Below are 20,845 nucleotides of genomic sequence, written 5' to 3'. Positions count from 1 at the left end.
AGGGCGTCGAGGTAACTGTCCCTCGAGGACGGCGTGGCGACGAGCGGCTGCCGGTGCTGACGGGGCGGCAGGACCATTGGATTCACCGCTACCGGTCCCGCTGCCGATTTCTCCGATGACATCGTGGACTTGGCGATGCTGTTGTCGTCGTTCCGCAGCCCCATCCTCAGCCTCGGCGCCAAAGAGGCCTCCAAGCTGTCGCCCGTCTTGTACTTGGTCACTATCTCGAGCTTCCCCCTCGGGCTCGACGAGTCCGCTGCCCAGCATCCCAGAGACACCGCCACCGCGAGCACTAATAGCCACGACCGAGGTTTCGCTCGGCCCGTTATTTTCATGGCCTGCCGACAAAGTTTCATGTGACACTCGCACATTTTTACGTGCCTATAAGAAATTCGTACCAGTAAGAGCATATTTTTTAAAATATTATCCGTAAAGCGCGTTGATACAACGCTCCCTGTGTAACGGTACGTGTGTGTTTTGTAACAACTGTTTATTATTTAAATCTTTTTTTTTTTTTTTTTTTTCAAAAATTTCAAGTACTTGAAGTATGTGTATGTACTTACCCGCTTTCGAACAAACAAAAGGAGTAAAAGTTTCGACCGAAGAGCCCCAACTGCGGCGCGCACATGGGGTATAATATATACACAGTTGCCTTATTATATCGACTCGCAAACCTTATTGGCTACGATTCGGGACTAACGACAGTTTTGATCGTCATCGCGATACTTGATTTTTATTTGCTTGCTTTCAATAAAACCGTTGCATTTTACGATCGACGAATAAGCAAGACGCGTGGCATTGTATGATTATATATAATTTATCGAGTCTGAAATTATACTTTTTCGGTGTTTGCAATTATTGTTGTTTTTCGAATTGTCGATCGGTGCCGATGGTCAAGTACGTACAAAAGTCACGGGCGGTATTTCGCGCTGCTATATAAGTTCAGCGCCCCCCTGGCCCCCGCGGGTGGGAGGACGATTTACTGGATCACTGTGCCATCACCCACTGGCGCTTAGCTGTTGTTGTGGCACGCGCACCACCGAAGCACCTGTGTGTGCCTCTGAAATCGAATTGCTTTATTTGATGTCCCGGCAGCTCACCTTTATGTAGATCCATACAGGGGGACCTTTTTTTCGCGCTTTACTTCTATACTTGTTTTTTGCTGAAATTTTATCAGCTTGTCCAGTACATATATTTAGTATTTTTTTTTTATTCGTACCAACAATGTGGATACGTATAGCATCATCTGAGATTATTGAATTTTACAATCAACGAGCATTCGATTCACGAAATCGTTGATTAATTTCTCCCCCTCTTTGCCGAATAGAAGTACAAATATCTCTACGCTATATACGTCGGATTGTCCACGTATACATTTAAAACACACGAGGTAAAAAAAAAAAAAAAAAAAGTGATACGGTGTGGATTCCAAATTGAAAGTCGTCGGAGTGTGTATATAGGCACCCCATTATTATGTACGAGAGGCTGCCAAACGATAACGGTTTTCGATCCGATCCCATGCGTTTCGCTAACAATATGTATGCTTTGATCCAGTGACACGCTTTTACACCCTCAATAGCCCACTCGAAAACTCGTGCGTATTGTTCCATCTCTTATTTATATGCACGTGTCCAATGTCGATAATCGATCATTTTTTTCCTCATGAAAACTAAATTAAATGAAAAAAAAAAAAAAAAGTCAATCAAAGCTTTTGAATCTCAATGGTTTTTATTTTTCAAACGTTAATTAATATTCTAGAAAAAAAAAAAACAAAAAAACGGACGCTTTTCTCGCTAGCTGCGTGAAGCAACGTTCACCGATCGTTTTAGCGATTTTTTGATCTTCGCGATCCATATTTTCTCCATACAGAGTAGCATAAGGCCGCACAACGAGGCTCCCAGGATGAGGAGAATGAGCGGCAAAACATCGACTATTTCCACAGAGACCGAGCGATCCGTTGCCTAGACATGGAAAGTTTAATGTTACTTAATATTGAAGGTTTACCGTATAATATCACATGGATCGTATTTGTACGGAGAACCAACCCTGGACGATTGCAGCAACAGTTCGGTGGCAATGACCCTTTGAAGTATGCCACCGTCGCTCATCAATAAAATACTGGTGACAAAAGTTTATTTTCTTCAATAAGTTTATAGATTTGTTTGTTTGGCGCTCGATCGTCAGTAAAAAAAAAACCAATTACTACATAAATACGTATCACAAGTATGTATCATTATATAGTAGACATGCGCATAAAAGCAAGAAACATTTGACAGTTGGAAAAGAATCATACACCACGACACTGCACGTTACAGAATGAATAATACTTGCTTGTTGTTGATGAGGCCACGGTACGGGCTTCTCTGGGGCACGGCCATGGCAATGGTTGATTGCTTTATCGTGTCCAGGGACTCGAGGACGCAGGTAACCTTTTCCTTGAGTATCGCGAACATGTTGTCCGTCATCATAAAGGCCAACTTGTCGTTCGAGCACACGCTGTTCAGACCCTCGAAGTAATTGTTGGGCAAATTTTCCTTCTCGTCGAGAATTTCGTTGAACATTCTGTTGATTATCTTGTCCGACGATGTCTGTACGCGTGTGGCGTTGAGGGTCCGAGCAGGATTATAGTCATGAGTAATTTTGTGAGTTGAACAAAAAAAAAATATACATCGATTTACTCGTACTATATATAGCTTTCATTAAAGTAAAAGTGTTTAGTGGCGTATATGTACCGCAGCATCCGAGTCTTTATGTACAATCAAATTACTGGAGTCGCTTCAATTAGTCACAATGAGTTGAAGTACGTCACTTTTGCATATGGCATTTGTGACCTTATGGGAATGTAGAAAAATTAATTAACTATCAGCCATAAAAACCTAGTTGCTAGGGCATAATTATATGATATCACTTTGATCATTTTATACAAATGTCAATAGTACTATATAAATGACGTGTATTTTTTTATTTTGGTCGAAATAAGTATAATAATCCAGCGTTGATCGTTTTGTTACGATAAAATTTTTTTTTACTTTTTTCAGTCAATGTATAATGTGCAATCAACAAATTTTATGTTTTCATAATGTTTATAACGTTCCGTTGCTAATATAGATATATAATTTGAAAAAAAAATCGGTTGACCGATAAGGTAGGATCCATTCGTGTGTCTTTTGTATTGTTTTGAATTTTGACAGTTGCAGGGGTCGCACACCTAACCTTTTTTACACAAACTTCAATAATCATTGTATACTAAAGATTTTTTTTCTCGTAAACCAGTCAATTTTTTATCAATACAAATATTTATTCAACGTACTATAAGAGTTTGGACTTTTCTTTATTTGAATTGCATTGTTTTATATTTCCTCGAGCCGTTTATAATTAGTGAATTGTAATTTTTCATTGATAAAAGTGCCTTTGCCATACGTACGTTTTAACGTTTCTGAAAAACATTGTGTTTTCAATGTGTTAGCAGATCTAATTGCATGTTATCGAGTGTAAAGAAAACAAGGTTTTGTGATCAAGTATAAGTGTAATATTATGAAATATGGGAGTAAAAGATTTATGGAATATCATATCGCCGCTGAGCGAAAGGAAACCTCTGTTTGAATTGGAAGGTAAAACTATCGCCATCGACTTGAGTTGCTGGGTCGTTGACAGTCAGAATGTATCCACACAGCCTAAAATTCACGTGAGGTAAATTGTTTGTATGCTTCTTTAAATTTTTCTTGCGCACTTTGTCAAAGATAGTTTCCCTATATTTTCAGAAATCTGTGCTTTCGTACCTCATACTTTTTGCTTCACAACATCAATCCAGTATTCGTCCTCGAAGGCACTGCTCCAAAGCTTAAGCATGATACAATAGCCAGAAGAAATGAAGTGGTACGTCCTGGAGCTGCTGATAAAAAAAAGTCCAAGAAAGTTGGAAGAACGCACTTTAATACTGTACTCCGGGAATGTCAGGAAATGCTGAGGTATATGGGGTTGGAGTGTATCCAAGGTAAAGGAGAGGCAGAGGCATTGTGTGCCTATTTGAATGCAGATGGGGTAAGCTACATGTACCAACAGCAACGCATTTTTTAATCCATTCAAAAATTAAGATAATTATTAATTTTTTACTAGCTTGTTGATGGCTGCATCACTCAAGACAGTGATTGTTTTTTATATGGAGCTAAGGTAGTCTATCGTAATTTTTGTACCGTCAAACAAAATAGCAGTGGCTTTATTGACGAATATGATATTGAGAAAATCCAAAATGTTCATGGATTAGGTAGAAATAAAATGGTTGCTCTAGCTTTAATTTGTGGATGTGATTATGGGGAGGGGCTGTATGGAGTTGGTAAAGAAAATGCTCTGAAATTTTTCAAAACTGTTAGCGACAGCGAAGTGCTTGACAGGTGATACAATCGTATTATTCATTTTTTCTTAAACCACTTTAATAGTTTTCTGTATATTCTTGAAACGCTATATTTTAGGATGAAAAAGTGGAAAACTAACAGTGTACTTCAGAGAATAGACGATAAACTAGCTGATCCAGATACTTGCCCAAATTGTGGCCATTTAGGAAAGAAAACTCACAATAGAAAAGGTTGTTTGGACTGTGGAACCACAGAGAAGTGCAATGATAGCTTTAAGTAAATTCTTATTTTATAAACCACTTTGAAAGAAAATATTAACAAACTTGTAATTTAATAATTCATTCCCTTGTAGAAAAAAATGTGTAGAATTATCTGGCGAGTTGGCTATTAGAAAAAAGGCTCTGACGGATGAAAATTTTCCTAACCAGGAAATTATTGATGAATTTTTACTTCGTAAGGAATCAGTGCCTTCTAGTCTTAATTTAAAGTGGCGCAAACCTAACATGATCAAATTTGTTGTAAGTGATCCCTCCACAAAGTAAAAATCATATTATTTATTTTTTAATTTTAAATTTCTATTAGGGTTTTATGGAAAGAGTAGTACAATGGGATGCAGCCTACGCGCTGAGTAAAATTTTACCAATCTTTACTCGGTGGCAAATAAAACACCTTATTGATATTCCTGAAGATGAGAGAGCAGATGAACCAAATATCCTTATCCCTGAAAGAATTAAGAAAGTTAAAACTGTTAAAGGTGTACCAAGTTTCGAAATTCTTTGGCAAGATAACATTGACATAGTAAAAAAATTAGATGTCGTTTACACAGAAGACAAAGAAAATAATGAGGAACCCCAAGTTTTTGGTAAATTACGAAAATACTTTTTATTAGAATGTACATGTAAAAGTTGTCAGTAGTGCGGGCTAATTTTTAAATCATTTTTCAGAGTTGATAACAGTTGAACCACAAGAACTAATCGAGAAATGTTATCCTCAACTATACGATCAATATCTAGCAAGTATACAGGCAAAAAAGGCTCCAAAATTAAAAAGAACACGGGAACCGAAAAAGCCGAAAAAAGACGTCATTAAAAACAAAAAGATCACAGATTACATTGTTATGAACGAATTGGAAGAATCTTTTGAAAAAATGGTGGTATCTCCAAAGAAAAAAAGGGGACCCCAGTTTGACAAGGTGATGGCTACTGCTGAGACTGACAGACTCGACAAAATTCTCAATGGATCTCTAGAGGTATTATTCAACGACCTCGGTCCTGATGATTTTCCCGTCGAAAATGACATCCCAGATGCCGAAATATCTTTGATCATTCAAAATATCGTTAGCAGAAAATATTAACACTCGTGAATAATTTTTTTTAGATTTTTTTTTCTTTTTTTTTTTTTGTTTTTTTGTTTTTTTTGTTTTTTTTCATTTCATCATGAAACGAGACACAAACGCGCATGTTTTTACAATAATCGACTTATAAAAATACAATACGATTTTTTATAATTATTAACACTTGTAACTTTGTCTGCAATATAGAAAATAAAGACAATACGTTTCAACACCGCATGCACCTTCGTATGTTACGTATGCGCGATGTTTCGTTATTATGCAGTCTTATAGGATCGTTATCGGTTATAACAAAAGTCCTCGGTATGCGTACGAATTTTAAAATGTAGTCTTCTAAAATATCGTCAAACAGTTCGTCTGAAAAAAAAAAAAAAAAAAAAAAAAAAAAAATATTTAGTTACTTTGTTTTTCACAAGCACCAAACTACACTTTTCGTTTCTGTATACGTACCAATATTCATATTTGTCTTGGCCGAAGTGACGAAAAACTTGGCGTTCCATTCATGGGCGTAACTCTGGATAATCTCATACTTCGGAATCGTCTCGAACTTGCCGAGCAGGTCGGCCTTCGTCGCGCACAAATATATTAGACAGTCCGGCTGGTACCTCATCAACTCGTTGACCCAGTAGTCGAGTTTGAGAAAGTTTTCCCAAGACCGCACGTCGTAGCAGAGTATCGCTGCCTTAGCGTCACGGTAATATAGAGAGCAAACCGATCGAAACCTGCATGTAACGATCGATCATTCAATGACCGTCCGGACCGAAAATATTGTTTATATTTTGTTGTTGTTTTTGGGACAATCGTATAATCATTGTCAATCGACGAAAAGTAGCGTCATTCAGATTTCTCAATGTTATTGCAAAATGGTGATACTTTTCGTCGGGATCGTTGGAATGAATAATTTTTACAACGTAAATCTGCCCTTGCTTGGACTATTCAAATAGAAAATTCAAAAGAGGAAACGAGGAATAAATATAGTGTATACCTACCTTTCTTGGCCACTCGTGTCCCAGCAATTTAATCGGTACTCGACATTTTTTACTTGCAAAACTTTGGAATGGAATGCTGCGCCTATAGTCTAAATCAAAATAGTTGTACCAACGATTTATCTCTCATTCGTACTGAGCAATAAACAAAAAAGCACTTACCTCGCGCTCGGACTCACTGAACGCATTTTTGAAGTATCGATTCATTAAACAAGTTTTCCCCGTCGAACTTTCCCCCAAAAGGACGACTTTGATGTTCTCCCTAGTGCCGATAGCCGTCATGGTCTTACTCTTATTAACATATATATTTGAGCAGAAATACTTCAAACCGGTGCGCGTGAATGGAAATTTGTAAGTAATGAGTCATACGCGCGCGCGTCTTATCGGTTTCACACACTTTCGGCGAAAATCATGGCGTTCGATTTGCGAAGCGATAAGCTTTTTCTTCTGATCGGTACAGTTAACTCTGCAATTCACGGTGTTTTTGACAACCGGTCATACATTTTGCCGAAAACTGCGCCACTCGACAATAGGCAATTATTTATCTGAAGCGCTGAATCTCAACAACCTACCCGTTCCGTACATCAAACCGTCGCACACCGCAATTATATAAACATTCGCGCCGGAGCTCAGAGTAGCGAGAAAAATTTTAAAAATCGCACCACATCGAAATAACTTAAACGTACTGTGAAATGATAAAAAATGTTATCTCGGGCTTTGTCCGGCACTTGAATGTACATCACCATACACTCGGCTGCTGCATACATACTCCGGAATGTCCGCACAAGAGAGAGAGAGAGAGAGAGAGCAACTCAATCCATATACACATATATACGTGCGGCAATTTAATAACAGCGTATGGTATATGCATACACACGTGATCAAGGGATAGGCGAGACTCGGGAGACACGGATGCGCTTCGCCTGCAGTGCACGCATAGGTGTATCATTACAAGAGCTCGAGAAAGTGAAAGCTCTCGTGCTGCAAAAATGCTTATAGCTGGGAAACGTGGATCAGGTGGAGGAAGAAAATTCAGTCGTTAATAAGTACATTAGAGAGATGAGCGGCGTTGGCTCAGTGATAAGCGTGCTTGTTACTGGTACAACGCAGTTCTATAGGGGTCGTGGGTTTTCGATTCCCGGTGAATGCCGATTTTTTCAAAAACTGTTTTCATCGGGAAAAGTTCCTATGTAATCCCGGCTGTTTCGGGGCGGGTTTTTCCGTGGAATTTTCCTTCAGAGTAATTCCAGGGTTTTTTCCTTGCCCCACAGATTTTCGGGCCTGGGTGAATGCGAAACAGTGTTAGGGCTATAGGTAGGGATTAGCGGACCCGATGCCAGGCGTCGGGCAGGGATCGCGCCGGCCTTACCGGCGAGGAGTGGACATCCTGGAATAATGGAGTCTTCTCCGGGGAAAGGCTACACAGTGGTGAGTGGACCCGATGCACCATCGGTGCAGAGAGTGTCAGCTTAACTGGCAAGGTGTTACTCACACTGTGCCCATGGATTCAGGTAAGATGCGAGGAAAAAGGTTTAGAGATGGGTGTGGCAATACAAAACCCCCACACATAGGTGGTGAGTGGGTGGCCCCCGCGACTAGGCCAAGTAGGCTGTCGTGGTAACCCGGTATAAAAAATAAAAAAAAAATAAAAAAAAGTACATTAGAGAGATAACACCGGATGAAGCTCGATGGAAAGCGTTTTGTGAAAATGTACCTCAATGAACATCGTTCTCGGTAATATTTATTTTGTTTCATGTGTGGAGGTTGAGAGAAAAATTCGCTTGGTCCGTATATATTTTATAGTTTGCTGACTCAATGTGAGTATTGGGTTCGCTTTTTTATATTGTTTTTTTTTTTTTTTTTTTTTTTTCCCCGACCACATCAAGCTACGAACTATACAATCATCGGGGGTCACTCGATCCGCAGTTTTGTAACTCGATCGTTTCCCGACATGTATACATATATGTATACTTTTCTCGGCTTACCGCAACGGTAAAACAAAGTACGTCCTTTATCGTTACAATTTTAATTCACGAGAATAAAGAAAAATGGCAAAACGTTCGGATGCTGCGGTACAGCGACTCACCGCTACTCACATATTATGTATATACGCAATATAATAGTTACTGCGGGGCAGCCAATAACGGAGCAAAAAGCTCGCGCAATGTATTGTACATGAAAAACTGTTTCACCATTAATTAGTGTCCACCAACAGGTGAAGAAAAATAAATAAAATATGTGTGGTACCTCGAAGAAACCGTAGTCTGCCGAGTCGATGATGACGGTGAGCTTGTAAGTTCCATCGTTGAGGAGGCCCTCCATCGACGTGAACGGCATGACGAAGACCTTGATCGCCAGGAAGCTGATGAGAGCCGCCGAGTAGGCCGCCAGGATGATGGCCCCGGTCATGTGCACCACCCAATTGATGATACGTATCGAGTCGATGTTCACCGAGTCGTGACCTTGAATTGCACGTATACGACGTTACATGTATCGATTATCCATACATTGGTCAAACGGGGATATACCTTGGGCGCAGAGTGCCCCGAACGTGTGGAAGACGGTTTCGGTGAGCTCGAGGCTCGCCTCGTTTCTACGCTCCGGTGGAACGGAACGTTGCACCGACTGCAGCGTCTTGCACCCCATGAGGGTGAGCGCGCTCGACAGGGCGATGACTATCAGAAGACTCGTCCAGATCCCGGGGTAGAACGGGTCCGAGTACGCCGTCCACTTGATGGCCGTGTAGTACGGCCTCTTTATGTATATACGGTACCTGTCGTTTGTTCGATTTTTTTTACATTTTTAGTTGTGGGACACTGTTTATAGCAATGCTGGGGAGGCTGATAAATACATATATGTCGAACCGGCTCGATTTAAATAAAATAATACCGCGCCGTGTATACAATTGGACTATCGAGTAAGACGATTTGGTACGATACTCATACTGTAAAAAAACAAATCGGTGATTCGGTGTACGAAAGTAATATAATTTCGAGACTTATTTTGTTTTTTCTTTTTTTTTTTTTTTTAATTGTACATAATTGTATGGGTGCACGTACTTGGTCGTGAAGACAGGAGTGGTGAACTTGACGTCGTCGAGCCTGTCCGAGGTCATGGTCAGTCCAGCGGCCGCGAGGTCGATTTCCTTCCTCACCAGCATCCCGACGATCCCGCTCCACGAGCCGTTCGACGATTTCGAGCCCCAAGTTTGGCTGCTCACGTACGTCATCCTACCCCCCAACAAGTATATATATATATGTGCGTGTGTTTATTTTTTATTTGAATAAAGCTCCCCTTACGTGCAGTTCATGTTCTCTTCGAGGAGTTGGATTATTGTCCCGAAGAAGCCGGTTATGCCTGTTATTTCCCCGGAGCTCGCGTCCCTTTGGACCGTGGAAATCGGTGGGTCCTTCAAGTGTATTTCTTGTGCACCCTTTTTTTTTTTCTTATATAGGCCATAATACGTTAAAAATGATGAGTTACCTCAACCGTCCCTGTCCTGATAACGTGTCCCTGAAGATCGCTTCTGCGCTGATAGAGGGCCAACTTGGTCACCCGCAGCCCTTCCGTCTCGTCCCAAGTTCCGTAGTGCCGCTTGATCGTCCCTCGGTCCTCGGCGATGTTGTACACCTCGCTGATCTCCAGGCCCCTTGCGCCCGGGATCCTCTGCACCACGAGAAATATGCAGTCCAGGGGCACGTAAATGTTGGCGAAAAAATCCTCGGCTTTGGTCCCTTCGCGGAAAAATATCACCCAGTTGATGTAGGCCATCGCGATCCAGGGTGATATTTCCTGAAACACGCGTGTGTATTGGATACTGCGTCGATTTGCGGGGTGAAGCGAAAATCGGTAAGTATACGTGTGTGTATTCACGTTTGAAAACTGTTGTCTCATCTCCTCGGAATCGTTGACCAGCACGAACAGGGGCCTTTTCAAATTGAAGTAGCTGTCTCCGATCTAGGGAAAAAAAAAAAAATAAATAAATAAATAAATAGTTTTATTAAACGCCGATGGATTTTTTGCATAGATTTATTGTTCGGTCTTACGCTCTCTTTGAAAGTTTTAATGGCGTAGGCAAACGTGCGGATGTGAAGTCTGGCGATGTAAACTGGGATCGACATGAGCTGCTCGGCTTCGTACACACCTTGTTTGATTTAAAATCACGCGTGAAATGAAAAAATTGCGATAGTATAAGTACATCGAGAGTTGTGTTCTCGATTGTGATGAGTTTCAAACAGAATAATTTTTAAAAAATCGAGAAATGGCACACAATATACTGACCGAGGGCTTGCATTGGATTTTCGACCGTGTACAAAAATATGATGCAAGTGTTGTTGAACACCGTGTGCACGTCCTCGACGACTCTTTTGTAAATGTGCGCTTCCATGACCAGTTGGGCGTTGCAATTAAAATGAGAAAAGATAATCATGGCCATGATAGAAAATTTTACCACGCGGCTGCCGGACCCCTTGGCCATGATCCTTTAGTCCGCGACGATGATACAATGTTAGAACTGGAACATCCAGCATTGCTGACCCATCCCCCTTTTTTTGTACGCCAAATTACAGATGATAAACTTGTCTCCCATTTTAAAGAGCATTTATGGGCTCTACGGCAGCATACCTGTATGCACACCGGTTGAACAAACAACAGAAAAATATCTAAACGTAATTGCGCAATGTTTGTTGCATTTGTCGATAATGCACGTGCACATGATTTAAAATTCAATCGATTGAGCAAAGGTTTCCGTTGTCATGTATGTTGATCCACGTCCGAAAACTGCAATTTCAAATTGTACTAGGAAATAGTACAGAAAAAAAAAAACCCACGTATTTACAAGGGGAATAAATGAGTAATGTCAACATCGATTTTGTTCGGTGTTCCAATTGAACTGCAAATAAGTAGATGGACGAGAAAAGTTTGCCCCTTACTTACTGTATGTTCAAACAAACAAGTATCTATTTTAACGTTGTGTTCACACATGTGTCACATGAAATCAATGTCATTTGACTTTTTACTTTCTTACATTATTTATGGGTGGTTTTGGTAAATGAGAAATGAATTTAAACATCGATTGAGTATTACGTATCATTTATTTCTATTCACAATTAATAAATTAACAACAGGCCTGTTGAAATTATATCTGTGTATAAAAAAAAACGTGTAGAAAAATTCGCACGACTGGCAATAATAGATTTTTAAGTCTATGTATTAATCTATTGTAAGTTTTGTATGATAAACATAAAAAATTCCGCTTGTATGTATGTACATAAGCTTTTATATCAGACTAGATTCATCATAATCAATCAAGTGCTTTGAGTCGTGAATTTTTAAACACACGCGTGAGCTCCGATTCATTGTATTTATGCTCGATTACTTTTTCTAACTGTGGTTTAGCACAAGTTGTAACAGATAAATAAATGGCTGAGATAAATAAATATATTTATCTTTATTTGCTCTGCTTTTAAAATGTCCGTATAATTCATTAAACGCTTCATTCAGTTCTCAAAATCTTGTCAAATATATTTATATTTTGTGGATTTGCTAAATTACAACTATCCATCTAATATATACTTTACTCATCTGGTAATAAACTTGTGATTGATTAACATTTTAACGCTGATTACTTTGTTCATTTCTCGTTCTATTGGATCGGATGCGGTTTTTTTAGCAAGTATTTCATCATTTGTATTATCAGAATATGAAAATGAAATTTTCACGTATAAAAAGTGTAAAACATCAAAGACGTGAACAGTCACTGTAGGATAAAAGTTATAAGGAAGCTAAGTACTTATTCAATATCAGTTTGAAGTCATTCTCGTCTTTTTTACAAAAATTTGTGTACAAAAAATTTCTAAATTGTTCTCTCTCATTTATCTATCATTAGTATTTCTAATACCTACCACTGGCTTCTTTACATTAAAAATCCAATAACAACAATTGAGTGAAAACGATTGATGTAGGTTTTTGATAACATTTTTGTTTGGATCTGATATTCGTTCAGTCATAATTACTATTGATAGTAAATGCATAAACGCCCACGTAATCTTTCATGAGCCAGTTTATTTCTTGCAATCAAAGGGAATTTGATTTATAAATAAGCTGCACTACAAAAAATTTCTATACACTACTGCTACACATTGGCAGTGATATTCATCAGTTTTCAATATAAATTTCAAATTATTGACATGTTTCTCGTTATAATGAAAATTTTGCTATTATCGTCAATTCTTGATGTATGAGTTTATCCAAATGAAACTTGAATTACATACTTTTCACCATGAATAAGAGTAAAATTCAGACCGACAGTCTTGTTTTTTTTTTTTTTTTTTTTTTTGTTTTTTTTTACTATGTCTCTGATAAAGACCTAATTTAACTACTTTTATACTTTTTGCAAAATGGGGGTCATAATAAACATTCACATACGATTGACATATATGTTGAGACGTTTTCATTGGTAAATCATACAAGATGATTTTTATTCCGTATGGTTATAACGATGACACTTAAAAACATGGAATAAAAGTAATTCAATAATTGAGAAAAACTTGACAATTAGCTTGATGAATTGTAATGAATTTAGGTGTACATGTACATGAAGTAGTGTAAATTTTGTAAAAAAAAAAAAAAAAAAAAAAATACAACATTGAACGAAAATGATATAAATTTACAAACAACATCAATTTTGATAGTATTATTCTGTGAATTACAAAAGAAATATTTTGTTTTCAATAAATAAAAAAACAGATCATCACGATACGCATGATGCATCGTTGACATCGATGTATTATGTTCATACTATATACTAATTCGAAGTTCTATACAAAGATGTACAAAAGATTACACTTGCTGCACTGCCATTTATAAATTGTGTACCCTCACGTATGATAAGAAAATTTGGCCAAGTCATAGCTTAATATAAGTTACAATACGTCTTTAAACTAAAATGCAGCCTTTTCGTTATGTACAAAATATATTACGGTACAGATTAAGAGTGTTCTCATTAATTTAAGTTTTTTTTCTTTCCTTTTTTTTTTTTTTTTTTTTTTTTTCATTAATCTAGTAATTTACTAAATCAGCATACTCGGGATTATGCGCACCGAGAAGCAGAGATTGTCTCGTTACTTTTTTAATTGTATTTGTAATAATACAAAACGTTTTCAAGCAGCTTCACAGTGAGCTACCTTAAAACATCACCTTCAAATATTTGTTATTTGTTCAATAAAAAATTTACAATTTTCACCAGCAAGTAAAACACAAATATATAAAACTTTAACGAATCTTCAAAATCAAATCAAGTAACAAAATTGTTGCTTCACATAATGAATACAATACAGTGTTCTACACAACATATTTGCTTTACTCTGATAATGTCTTGTGTAGCTATTATTACTTTGATGGAAACGCTTTGTACTATTGCGATTATCACGTGTATCACAAGAGCAGCTAGTTTCTAGGACGGTGAAATGATCAGTTACAAAAGAGATCAAATAGAAAACTACTGATCTATAGGAGCACTAATACGAGTTGTATTGCTAGGCGTTAAGAGACGAAGTGGGACGTTGGCTTGGAACTCAGCCGTTTGATTATCTGTCGATTTGATGCTCAGATCATTCTCAGAGCGTTCACATTTCAACCTGCCAATACCTAATCGCGACACACCAATGCCAAGACTAGCTACCTCATCTGGGCCTGAACTGGAACCCTCTACATCTTCACCTTCACTTCCCGCTGCAAATTAGTGCAATCATCATAATTTATTCATAAGGTATTTTAGTTAGCAAGTAATAAAACTACGTACATTGCATATCATGGAGCAGCTGCACAGCTGTGAGTATCTTAGCTCGATGTTCTGGGTGTTGTATACGAAGATAATCAAGGTCAGCAGGCTCCAACTCTCGAAAAAGTTCTAAATCTTCGTAGCCATTGAGCAAAAAGACGGATATGTAATCCTGTGCAACAATAAATTAATTTAGTAATGCAACTTAAGTATCAATACTTAAAAACAAGCTTTGAAAAAAATTGATTCTATCGTTTTGAAACAACATTCTCTAAAAAAAAAAAAATTAACAAAAACCGTTTTACTGATATTAATCCGCTCTAATTTGATTACGTGCTATTTAATATCACCTGAAGATTCATCCTTTGCAACAGCTCGGGAACTGAACCTGGCTTCTGTCTGTATTTTTGCCCCCACTTCCCACGTCGAGAAAAACGTTCGTTTATAATTTCCACGTTTATAAATTTGAAATAGCCCAAACGGTTATGAGCCACGCCTTTCCAAAGACCACTTGCGTTCATCTGAAGTACATCGATTATGTCGCCTTTCTACAATAATAAAATCGACATAAAACTTAATACTGTCATTCAAAACTCGTATTTTATTAAATCGATTAAATTAAGCCAACATTGATAAGCTGTCGATGACAATGACGTAACAGTACTTACTTTGAAAGGGAGAGCATCTTTGTCGTAAGGGCTGGGCAAACAGTCAGTTAGAGCTCTGGCGCGACAGAGAATGGGAACCGATCCAAAACTACTGGAAGTCACACCCACCATAGTCGTGGGGTGAAGCTCGACTCTCTGGGGACTGTTGGGCTCGCGTTCCTCGCATGATATCGAGCTGTGGTTGCTACCGACGCGCACGAGAGCCTGCGTGCTGCTCGAGCCGCTTCCACTGGGCAGACTTTCAACGCTGCTGGCACTGCACGGAAAAGCCGCTTCGCTAATGGAACCTCCCCGCTGTTGACGTAGCCGTGATATTTTACGCTGCACGTCCTGTCGCAGTGTTCTCGCTCGGCCTGCAATACTGCTGACGTTGATGATGCCTCCGTTTCCGACTTCACCACCACTCACGCTTCGTCCTCCGTTATTACCGACACCTTTACTTTTACTTCCACAATTATTTGTTTGCATCTATAAGCAAATTTACATATTTTAACATTGTCAAGTGTGAGATTCGTTATTTTGACATTTTTTAAAAGAAATTGCGTGCAAATAAATGTTTTACGCCATGAAAATCCAAATTGAGAAATGTATACTAATGGCAACATCAAACGTACCATTGACGAATTTCTTGTTTGTTTAATTATGTGCCATTTTCCTCGATTTACATCCATTGTATCCGGTTCCTCGTAATCTGTGCTTTGGCTTCGTGGTGACTCGACATTATCTTCTTCGCCACTGCTACGACTCTGAAATACAGGAAAAAATTTTGTTAGTATTTAATTTGGTATGTTTCGCAACTGAATATCACATTGCATCAACCTGAACTTCGCTGCTTGCATATTCTCCACTTTCGCGAGAAGCTCTAGAATGAGTTAGTGGTATTATAGTTGGTGGATTGTTATGACCTTGTGGCACAATGAGTCCCTTTATCGTGGAGTATCCCCTTCGAGAGCGGTCTTTAGGCAAGCTTATATCACCAGCAGTTCGCAATGAAATAACGCCTTCACTGCGATGTTCGGAATTGACACTCAACGTGTGACACATTCTACTGATTTTAGATTAATATAAAATTTTTTTTGGAACGAAAGTAACTTGCTATATGATCACAATATCATCGCAAATATTAAAATAGTAAATAACGATAAAAAGTATATTTCTTACCTAGAATTTTCGCCTACTGAATTAGCGTTACCTAAATTGCTATTGTAACCCATCAGAAAATCTTCAGGGTCGGATTCATAAGGAGGCTCATCGTACCAATGCTGAACTTTTCTTCCCATCAGCCCTAAAGTTTGTAAATCTATGCACCTAGCTTCTTCATCATACATGTACGTATCATCTTGAAAAAAAATAATAAAAATAATATACATGTTCAATAAATGGCCAAGATAATATTTATTATGATTTTCACCTTCTGGAAGTTTACTTTGTGCATCAGGTCGAAATTGCATTAATCCTTGTCTGATATCTCTTAAGATCTAATTAGAAAATATGTATTTGTTATTTAAACTACCAAGTGTCCATGAATTCAGTTTGAATAATAAATTATTCAATATAATCTCACCTCTTCATGTTCCTTATTGAATCGTTCTTTTTTTCTTAATGCTTCTTGCACTTTCAACTGAAAAAATAATAGCAATTCTCCATTTTACGGATGCCAACATATTTTCATGTAAATACAAGTTTTCGATATAACTATGCGTGGATTTATATAAAAAAAAAAAAAAAAAAAAAAAAAAAAAACCATCAATTTACCCTATGTATAGTCTCTTCAAAACTATTTGTTTGGCTTCCATTTGTTTGTAAATACTTTAATCGATCGTAATCTCTGGGGTCAACCATAGAACGAAGAACAGTTTGTCCAGTTTCTATGGGTAAACCTAAGCCGCTTTGCAAAACACTATCTGGTGTATCAACCTGTAAATTATTCTTTAATTAACATTTACAATTCTGAAAGTAATAGTATGCTCATTTGAATATAAAAATTGAAAGGCACGCACTAACTCGAAACAATATAAAAATAAATTGTTCAATATATCATAGACGGATGTGGAACAAAGATATAATAAATTATTCTTACTCTTTGTGGTACTACTGCTTTAGATTGGCTGTGAACTGGTGAATCATGCGTTGGTCCATGTTTGTCTTTCCTGTGTGCTTTTAAACCTCTCAAGATTCTCGAAAACGTCGTTTTCTTTTTACTTGTGTTGTGACCTTGCTCTAAAATAAAACGGATTATTTTTACTTGACAAATTAGTATTCTATTAACTGCACAAAATATCGTTTGATTCAGATAACTCACCATTAGGCGGAAATTCGTAAAAAAATGCGGACCTTGGACTCAGACAGCTGGGATGGATTAGATTAGTGTTATTATTTAAAGTTGTATGGACTTGTTACGTTTTGTTATTATAGTTTTTAGTTATACCTTTGATAAATATTTTGTTGTTTGATGGAATTGGACAAAGCAAAGTTTTGTGTTAGGGCCAGTTTTTGTTGTCTTTGTTGTAACATTTGACGTCCAAATACACCATACCCAAAATCATATATTTCATCTTCTTCTTTGTCACTTAAGCAGCTTGACGGCTGTGAAAAAATGACCAGAATTATTCAATGACACTTAAAATTTACCTTGCATTTTCACATCTACTAGCAACAAAAAAAAAGGAACAAAGCCTATAGGGCATCAAATATGACAATGAAAATTTTACTTACCGAATATTTACCAGGAACATAAATGGGCTGGGAATGAGTGGTTGAGAGTTGTAAATTGGACGACTTCAGGGCTGAACTAGCTTCTCGGCGTCGTAACTCCTCCAGAGGCTCAAGGACGTCTCGATAATGCGTTTTCAAAAGATCAGCGTAACGTGAAGCTAACCCTTCCAAATATCCTCGCTCACCATCCTGATCAATCAACCAATTAATCATATTACTCACAATACCATAACTTTGTGTGTCAAGTGTTGATGACAACACTCTCTAACACAATTTTTTTTTTTTTCTCTCAAATACTTCTCAGAAAAGAAAACAGACTAGGCCAATGAAAGTTGACTTAGTTTAAGCTACATAGTTAACGTAAGAGAAAAAGAAAAGGATATAAGGAGAATAACAAAGAGATATTCAAAATTCGGAGTATACTAACCGGAGTCGTGTAGGGCTGACAGGCGAGTCGAATGCCATCGAGGCGCAACTTCTCCTGGAGCAGATGCCTGAGCTGCATCTTGGGTATGCGTACTAGCTCAGCCTTGCCCTCCTCGTACTCGTCCAAAAACTTGGTCGCCGAGGCGGAGGAGGAGGAGGAGGACAGGCCGGCGCAACGGCCGCAACCAGATGAATCACCAGGAAATTCCTTGCAGCAGCAGCTACAGCGCTGGGAACCAGTGCCAAGTCCCAGTGGACTGCTCAGTTGATGATGGTGTAGTTGCTGATGTAGCTGTTGCTGCTGCTCGTTCTCGCTAGCCTGCACACTCGCCGGCGTTTTCGCTGTGGTGCTCGAGACAACGACAGGATGGTGCCTTTGTATGTCCTCGTTGTCGACGTCGCCCACGACACCACCGCCACGCTCCTTGTTGTCATTGTCCTCGTTGGCGTCACAGCCGTTGCCAACATCATCGTCGTCCTCGTCGTCGGTGGCAGCTGAGGCCGCGGCCAGGCAAGCGCTGCTCTCCTCGAGGGTAAAGTAGACACTGGCTGCGCCCTCCTCACGTAGCCGCTTGACCGACTGGAGAAGCCGAAGCCGGTGGCTCTGCTTGAACACGCCTATGGCGTCGAGGTCCGGCTCGCTGATCTGCTTGCAGATCTCGAGGTCGTCGTAGCCGTTGTCGAGGAACGACTCGGCGTACTCGCCGAGGTAGAGCGAGCGTAACCACTCGACGACGATATTGCTGCTGGTGATGCTCATTGTCCGCCCGACGTCATCGTCGCCACGGCCGTCGTCCTCCTCCTCTTACTCCTCTCCGTAGCGCAGCTCCCAGCCAGCAACGACAGCCCCGAGCTAGCCGGCTGGCAGCGGTGTCGTCGTCGTCGGGCCTGCAAATGCTGGACCATCAGCAGCGTCGTCAGCGGTAGCAGCAACAGCAACAGTCAGCATGACAGCCGTCCACCCGCTAACTCGCTCGCCCCCTGGCGATGGTGTTGCTCGGAGCAACTTGCTCCTCCCGCTCCTGAGAGAGGAGCTGATGCTGCACACGCGATGGAGATGATGACGAGAGAGAGAGAAAGATCGGAGATATATTACATAGGGGCACAATGTATAGGCACTGATGGGTACAAGGTAGATAGGATGATTATGGGGTAGTTTTGCACGTCGCATACACACGTAGACACGTAGGGGCAAGCGCCAAGCACGTGCACACACGTATATATTATAGGTATAAGTACGCGATGGCCGTGGTTCAACGGGGCCGCGGGGGCAGCCGTCGCCCGTCACGCACGTTCCTCGTCAACAGGATCGCGGTCCACCTCCGCATCGGTGGCTCATCTGCTCTCGAAGCAAAGTATATAACTCTCAGCTCCCAGCTTCCAGCATCAACATTCAACATCAGCTCATCTTTTATTTCTTTACTTTCGAGCACAGTATAATACACCTACCCTGCCCAACACACCTATCATGTGCACACAGACACACTACACTGCGCACCCTTTATTATTATTATCCGGACTCCGAAACTCCGAAAGCGGCGACACAGCGGCTCCTTCAGAGAGTCTTTCAGACGGAGAGACTCTTTTTTTTCTCTCTCTCTCTCTCTCTCTCTTTCTCTTTCACAGATGTGTGTGTACAATATATATATATACGTCACGTCGCGTCTTCGTTGCAGGCTGTGGCGAGTGCGGCGACCCTCTTGTCTGACGCTTGCACTTATACTCTCTCTTGTCTCTCGCTACCTAATTAATTCCTCTCGATCTTGGACAACAAAAATACTTATACTACCTGTACTACTTTTTTTAATCATTTTGGTGGCTTCATGATTAATAAGTAGTATATGGTATAAAGAAATATCCCTCGCACAGCAGCAGCAGCAATTTAAGGGTAGTATAATAAAGTAATTGATCAATTGTATGGTAACGGAGAGCTTTTTGACCCCAACAGTTGCTAATTATATACTTACCTTTTTGGAGTATACATTATCAATGATTTTTGCGAATGAAACGTTTTGATCGATGAGGAGCGGTTTATTTTTTCGATTCTAGAAACATAATATGTTTTTTTTTCAGTTCTCAGCTCTCATTTTTTGAGCAAAAAAGCTCTCTTATTATCGACCCGTAGAATTTATAATTTTTAATGGTGAGTAAAAAAAAAACGTTTTGCATTTTACAAAAAAAAAATTGTCGTACAAGTCCTGATGTATCGTCTGATCTGTACTTTGGTGACGAATTTCGCAACAAGTCAAAAATGATAACAATGCCGATTATTTGTCTGCTCATTTGACAGTAAAACAAGGAGGATAAAAACCAATTGGCCGAAAAATAAAATCCAAAAAGTTTGCACACTCAGTAAAGTATGTAGTGTTGTGACATTATAAACAAGTAACGCGCAAAGTCAAAGATTTAAGGTCAGTGGATCATTGATTTTGCGAGCCGATTCTACAGCAGCTTATCGTCAAACGTATTCACGTAAAAAAATAGATAAGCTTTTACCTACATTGTTTACGGAATGTCGAAAATTCAGCGACGAAAACACGCATATACATATACGTCTGTGGTCATTG

General features: G+C 39.3%; 4 protein-coding genes across 5 annotated transcripts; 1 reads left to right on the top strand and 3 right to left on the bottom strand.

Annotated features, from left to right (window-relative positions):
- Positions 1–1,793: 1,793 nt before the first annotated feature.
- Positions 1,794–10,475, bottom strand: LOC149375255 (glutamate receptor-like). Its single transcript, XM_089589758.1, has 8 exons — positions 10,173–10,475; positions 9,989–10,098; positions 9,749–9,919; positions 9,218–9,462; positions 8,937–9,151; positions 2,332–2,588; positions 2,046–2,118; positions 1,794–1,961 (listed from the first exon to the last, which is right to left on the bottom strand). The coding sequence occupies exons 1-8, from the start codon at positions 10,458–10,460 to the stop codon at positions 1,794–1,796; spliced, it is 1,527 nt and encodes a 508-aa protein (XP_089445884.1). The 5' UTR covers positions 10,461–10,475.
- Gen (XPG-like endonuclease) lies at positions 3,259–5,749 on the top strand. The gene is made up of 7 exons (XM_014348161.2): positions 3,259–3,690; positions 3,762–4,041; positions 4,117–4,391; positions 4,470–4,628; positions 4,705–4,870; positions 4,935–5,214; positions 5,297–5,749. The coding sequence occupies exons 1-7, from the start codon at positions 3,542–3,544 to the stop codon at positions 5,704–5,706; spliced, it is 1,719 nt and encodes a 572-aa protein (XP_014203647.2). The 5' UTR covers positions 3,259–3,541; the 3' UTR covers positions 5,707–5,749.
- On the bottom strand, positions 5,875–7,446 carry LOC106635920 (ras-related protein Rab-24-like). Its single transcript, XM_089589344.1, has 4 exons — positions 6,852–7,446; positions 6,693–6,781; positions 6,154–6,425; positions 5,875–6,060 (listed from the first exon to the last, which is right to left on the bottom strand). The coding sequence occupies exons 1-4, from the start codon at positions 6,969–6,971 to the stop codon at positions 5,912–5,914; spliced, it is 630 nt and encodes a 209-aa protein (XP_089445470.1). The 5' UTR covers positions 6,972–7,446; the 3' UTR covers positions 5,875–5,911.
- A 2,845-nt stretch (positions 10,476–13,320) lies between the features above and the next one.
- Positions 13,321–19,823, bottom strand: LOC106635971 (uncharacterized). 2 transcript variants are annotated; one of them, XM_014348170.2, is made up of 15 exons: positions 18,280–19,823; positions 17,853–18,041; positions 17,566–17,723; positions 17,440–17,486; positions 17,218–17,357; positions 16,893–17,054; positions 16,702–16,758; positions 16,549–16,615; positions 16,299–16,476; positions 15,957–16,185; positions 15,752–15,883; positions 15,138–15,605; positions 14,820–15,017; positions 14,491–14,641; positions 13,321–14,420 (listed from the first exon to the last, which is right to left on the bottom strand). In XM_014348170.2, exons 1-15 carry the CDS (start codon positions 19,036–19,038, stop codon positions 14,188–14,190), a joined length of 3,168 nt encoding a protein of 1,055 aa, XP_014203656.1. In that variant the 5' UTR covers positions 19,039–19,823; the 3' UTR covers positions 13,321–14,187. The 2 variants fall into 2 exon arrangements, with proteins under 2 accessions (XP_014203656.1, XP_089445634.1); XM_089589508.1 differs by having other exon boundaries at positions 15,957–16,182.
- Between the last annotated feature and the right edge of the window lie 1,022 nt (positions 19,824–20,845).

This window comes from Copidosoma floridanum, unplaced genomic scaffold, assembly GCF_036245765.1.
Source record: "Copidosoma floridanum isolate Cflo_tuat_1 unplaced genomic scaffold, Cflo_Japanese_pri ptg000009l, whole genome shotgun sequence".
Classification (NCBI taxonomy): Eukaryota; Metazoa; Arthropoda; class Insecta; order Hymenoptera; family Encyrtidae; genus Copidosoma; species Copidosoma floridanum.
This window is presented reverse-complemented; position numbering and strand designations above follow the sequence as displayed.

What these genes read in the sequence shown, in the direction of transcription:
- Gen (XM_014348161.2), top strand. Translation starts at nt 3,542, where the DNA reads ATGGGAGTAAAAGATTTATGGAATATCATATCGCCGCTGAGCGAAAGG. An exon ending in CCTATTTGAATGCAGATGGG is followed by an intron (nt 4,042 to 4,116) that starts GTAAGCTACATG and finishes ATTTTTTACTAG; the next exon opens with CTTGTTGATGGCTGCATCAC. An exon ending in AAGTGCAATGATAGCTTTAA is followed by an intron (nt 4,629 to 4,704) that starts GTAAATTCTTAT and finishes ATTCCCTTGTAG; the next exon opens with AAAAAAATGTGTAGAATTAT.
- LOC149375255 (XM_089589758.1), bottom strand. Translation starts at nt 10,460, where the DNA reads ATGGCCTACATCAACTGGGTGATATTTTTCCGCGAAGGGACCAAAGCC. An exon ending in TCAGGACAGGGACGGTTGAG is followed by an intron (nt 10,099 to 10,172) that starts GTAACTCATCAT and finishes ATACACTTGAAG; the next exon opens with GACCCACCGATTTCCACGGT. An exon ending in TGTTGCTGCAATCGTCCAGG is followed by an intron (nt 1,962 to 2,045) that starts GTTGGTTCTCCG and finishes TTCCATGTCTAG; the next exon opens with GCAACGGATCGCTCGGTCTC.
- LOC106635920 (XM_089589344.1), bottom strand. Translation starts at nt 6,971, where the DNA reads ATGACGGCTATCGGCACTAGGGAGAACATCAAAGTCGTCCTTTTGGGG. An exon ending in GACACGAGTGGCCAAGAAAG is followed by an intron (nt 6,426 to 6,692) that starts GTAGGTATACAC and finishes CGTTACATGCAG; the next exon opens with GTTTCGATCGGTTTGCTCTC. An exon ending in CAAGACAAATATGAATATTG is followed by an intron (nt 6,061 to 6,153) that starts GTACGTATACAG and finishes TTTTTTTTTCAG; the next exon opens with ACGAACTGTTTGACGATATT.
- LOC106635971 (XM_014348170.2), bottom strand. Translation starts at nt 19,038, where the DNA reads ATGAGCATCACCAGCAGCAATATCGTCGTCGAGTGGTTACGCTCGCTC. An exon ending in ATGTTCCTGGTAAATATTCG is followed by an intron (nt 17,724 to 17,852) that starts GTAAGTAAAATT and finishes ATTTTTTCACAG; the next exon opens with CCGTCAAGCTGCTTAAGTGA. An exon ending in TTGAAGAGACTATACATAGG is followed by an intron (nt 16,759 to 16,892) that starts GTAAATTGATGG and finishes TTATTTTTTCAG; the next exon opens with TTGAAAGTGCAAGAAGCATT.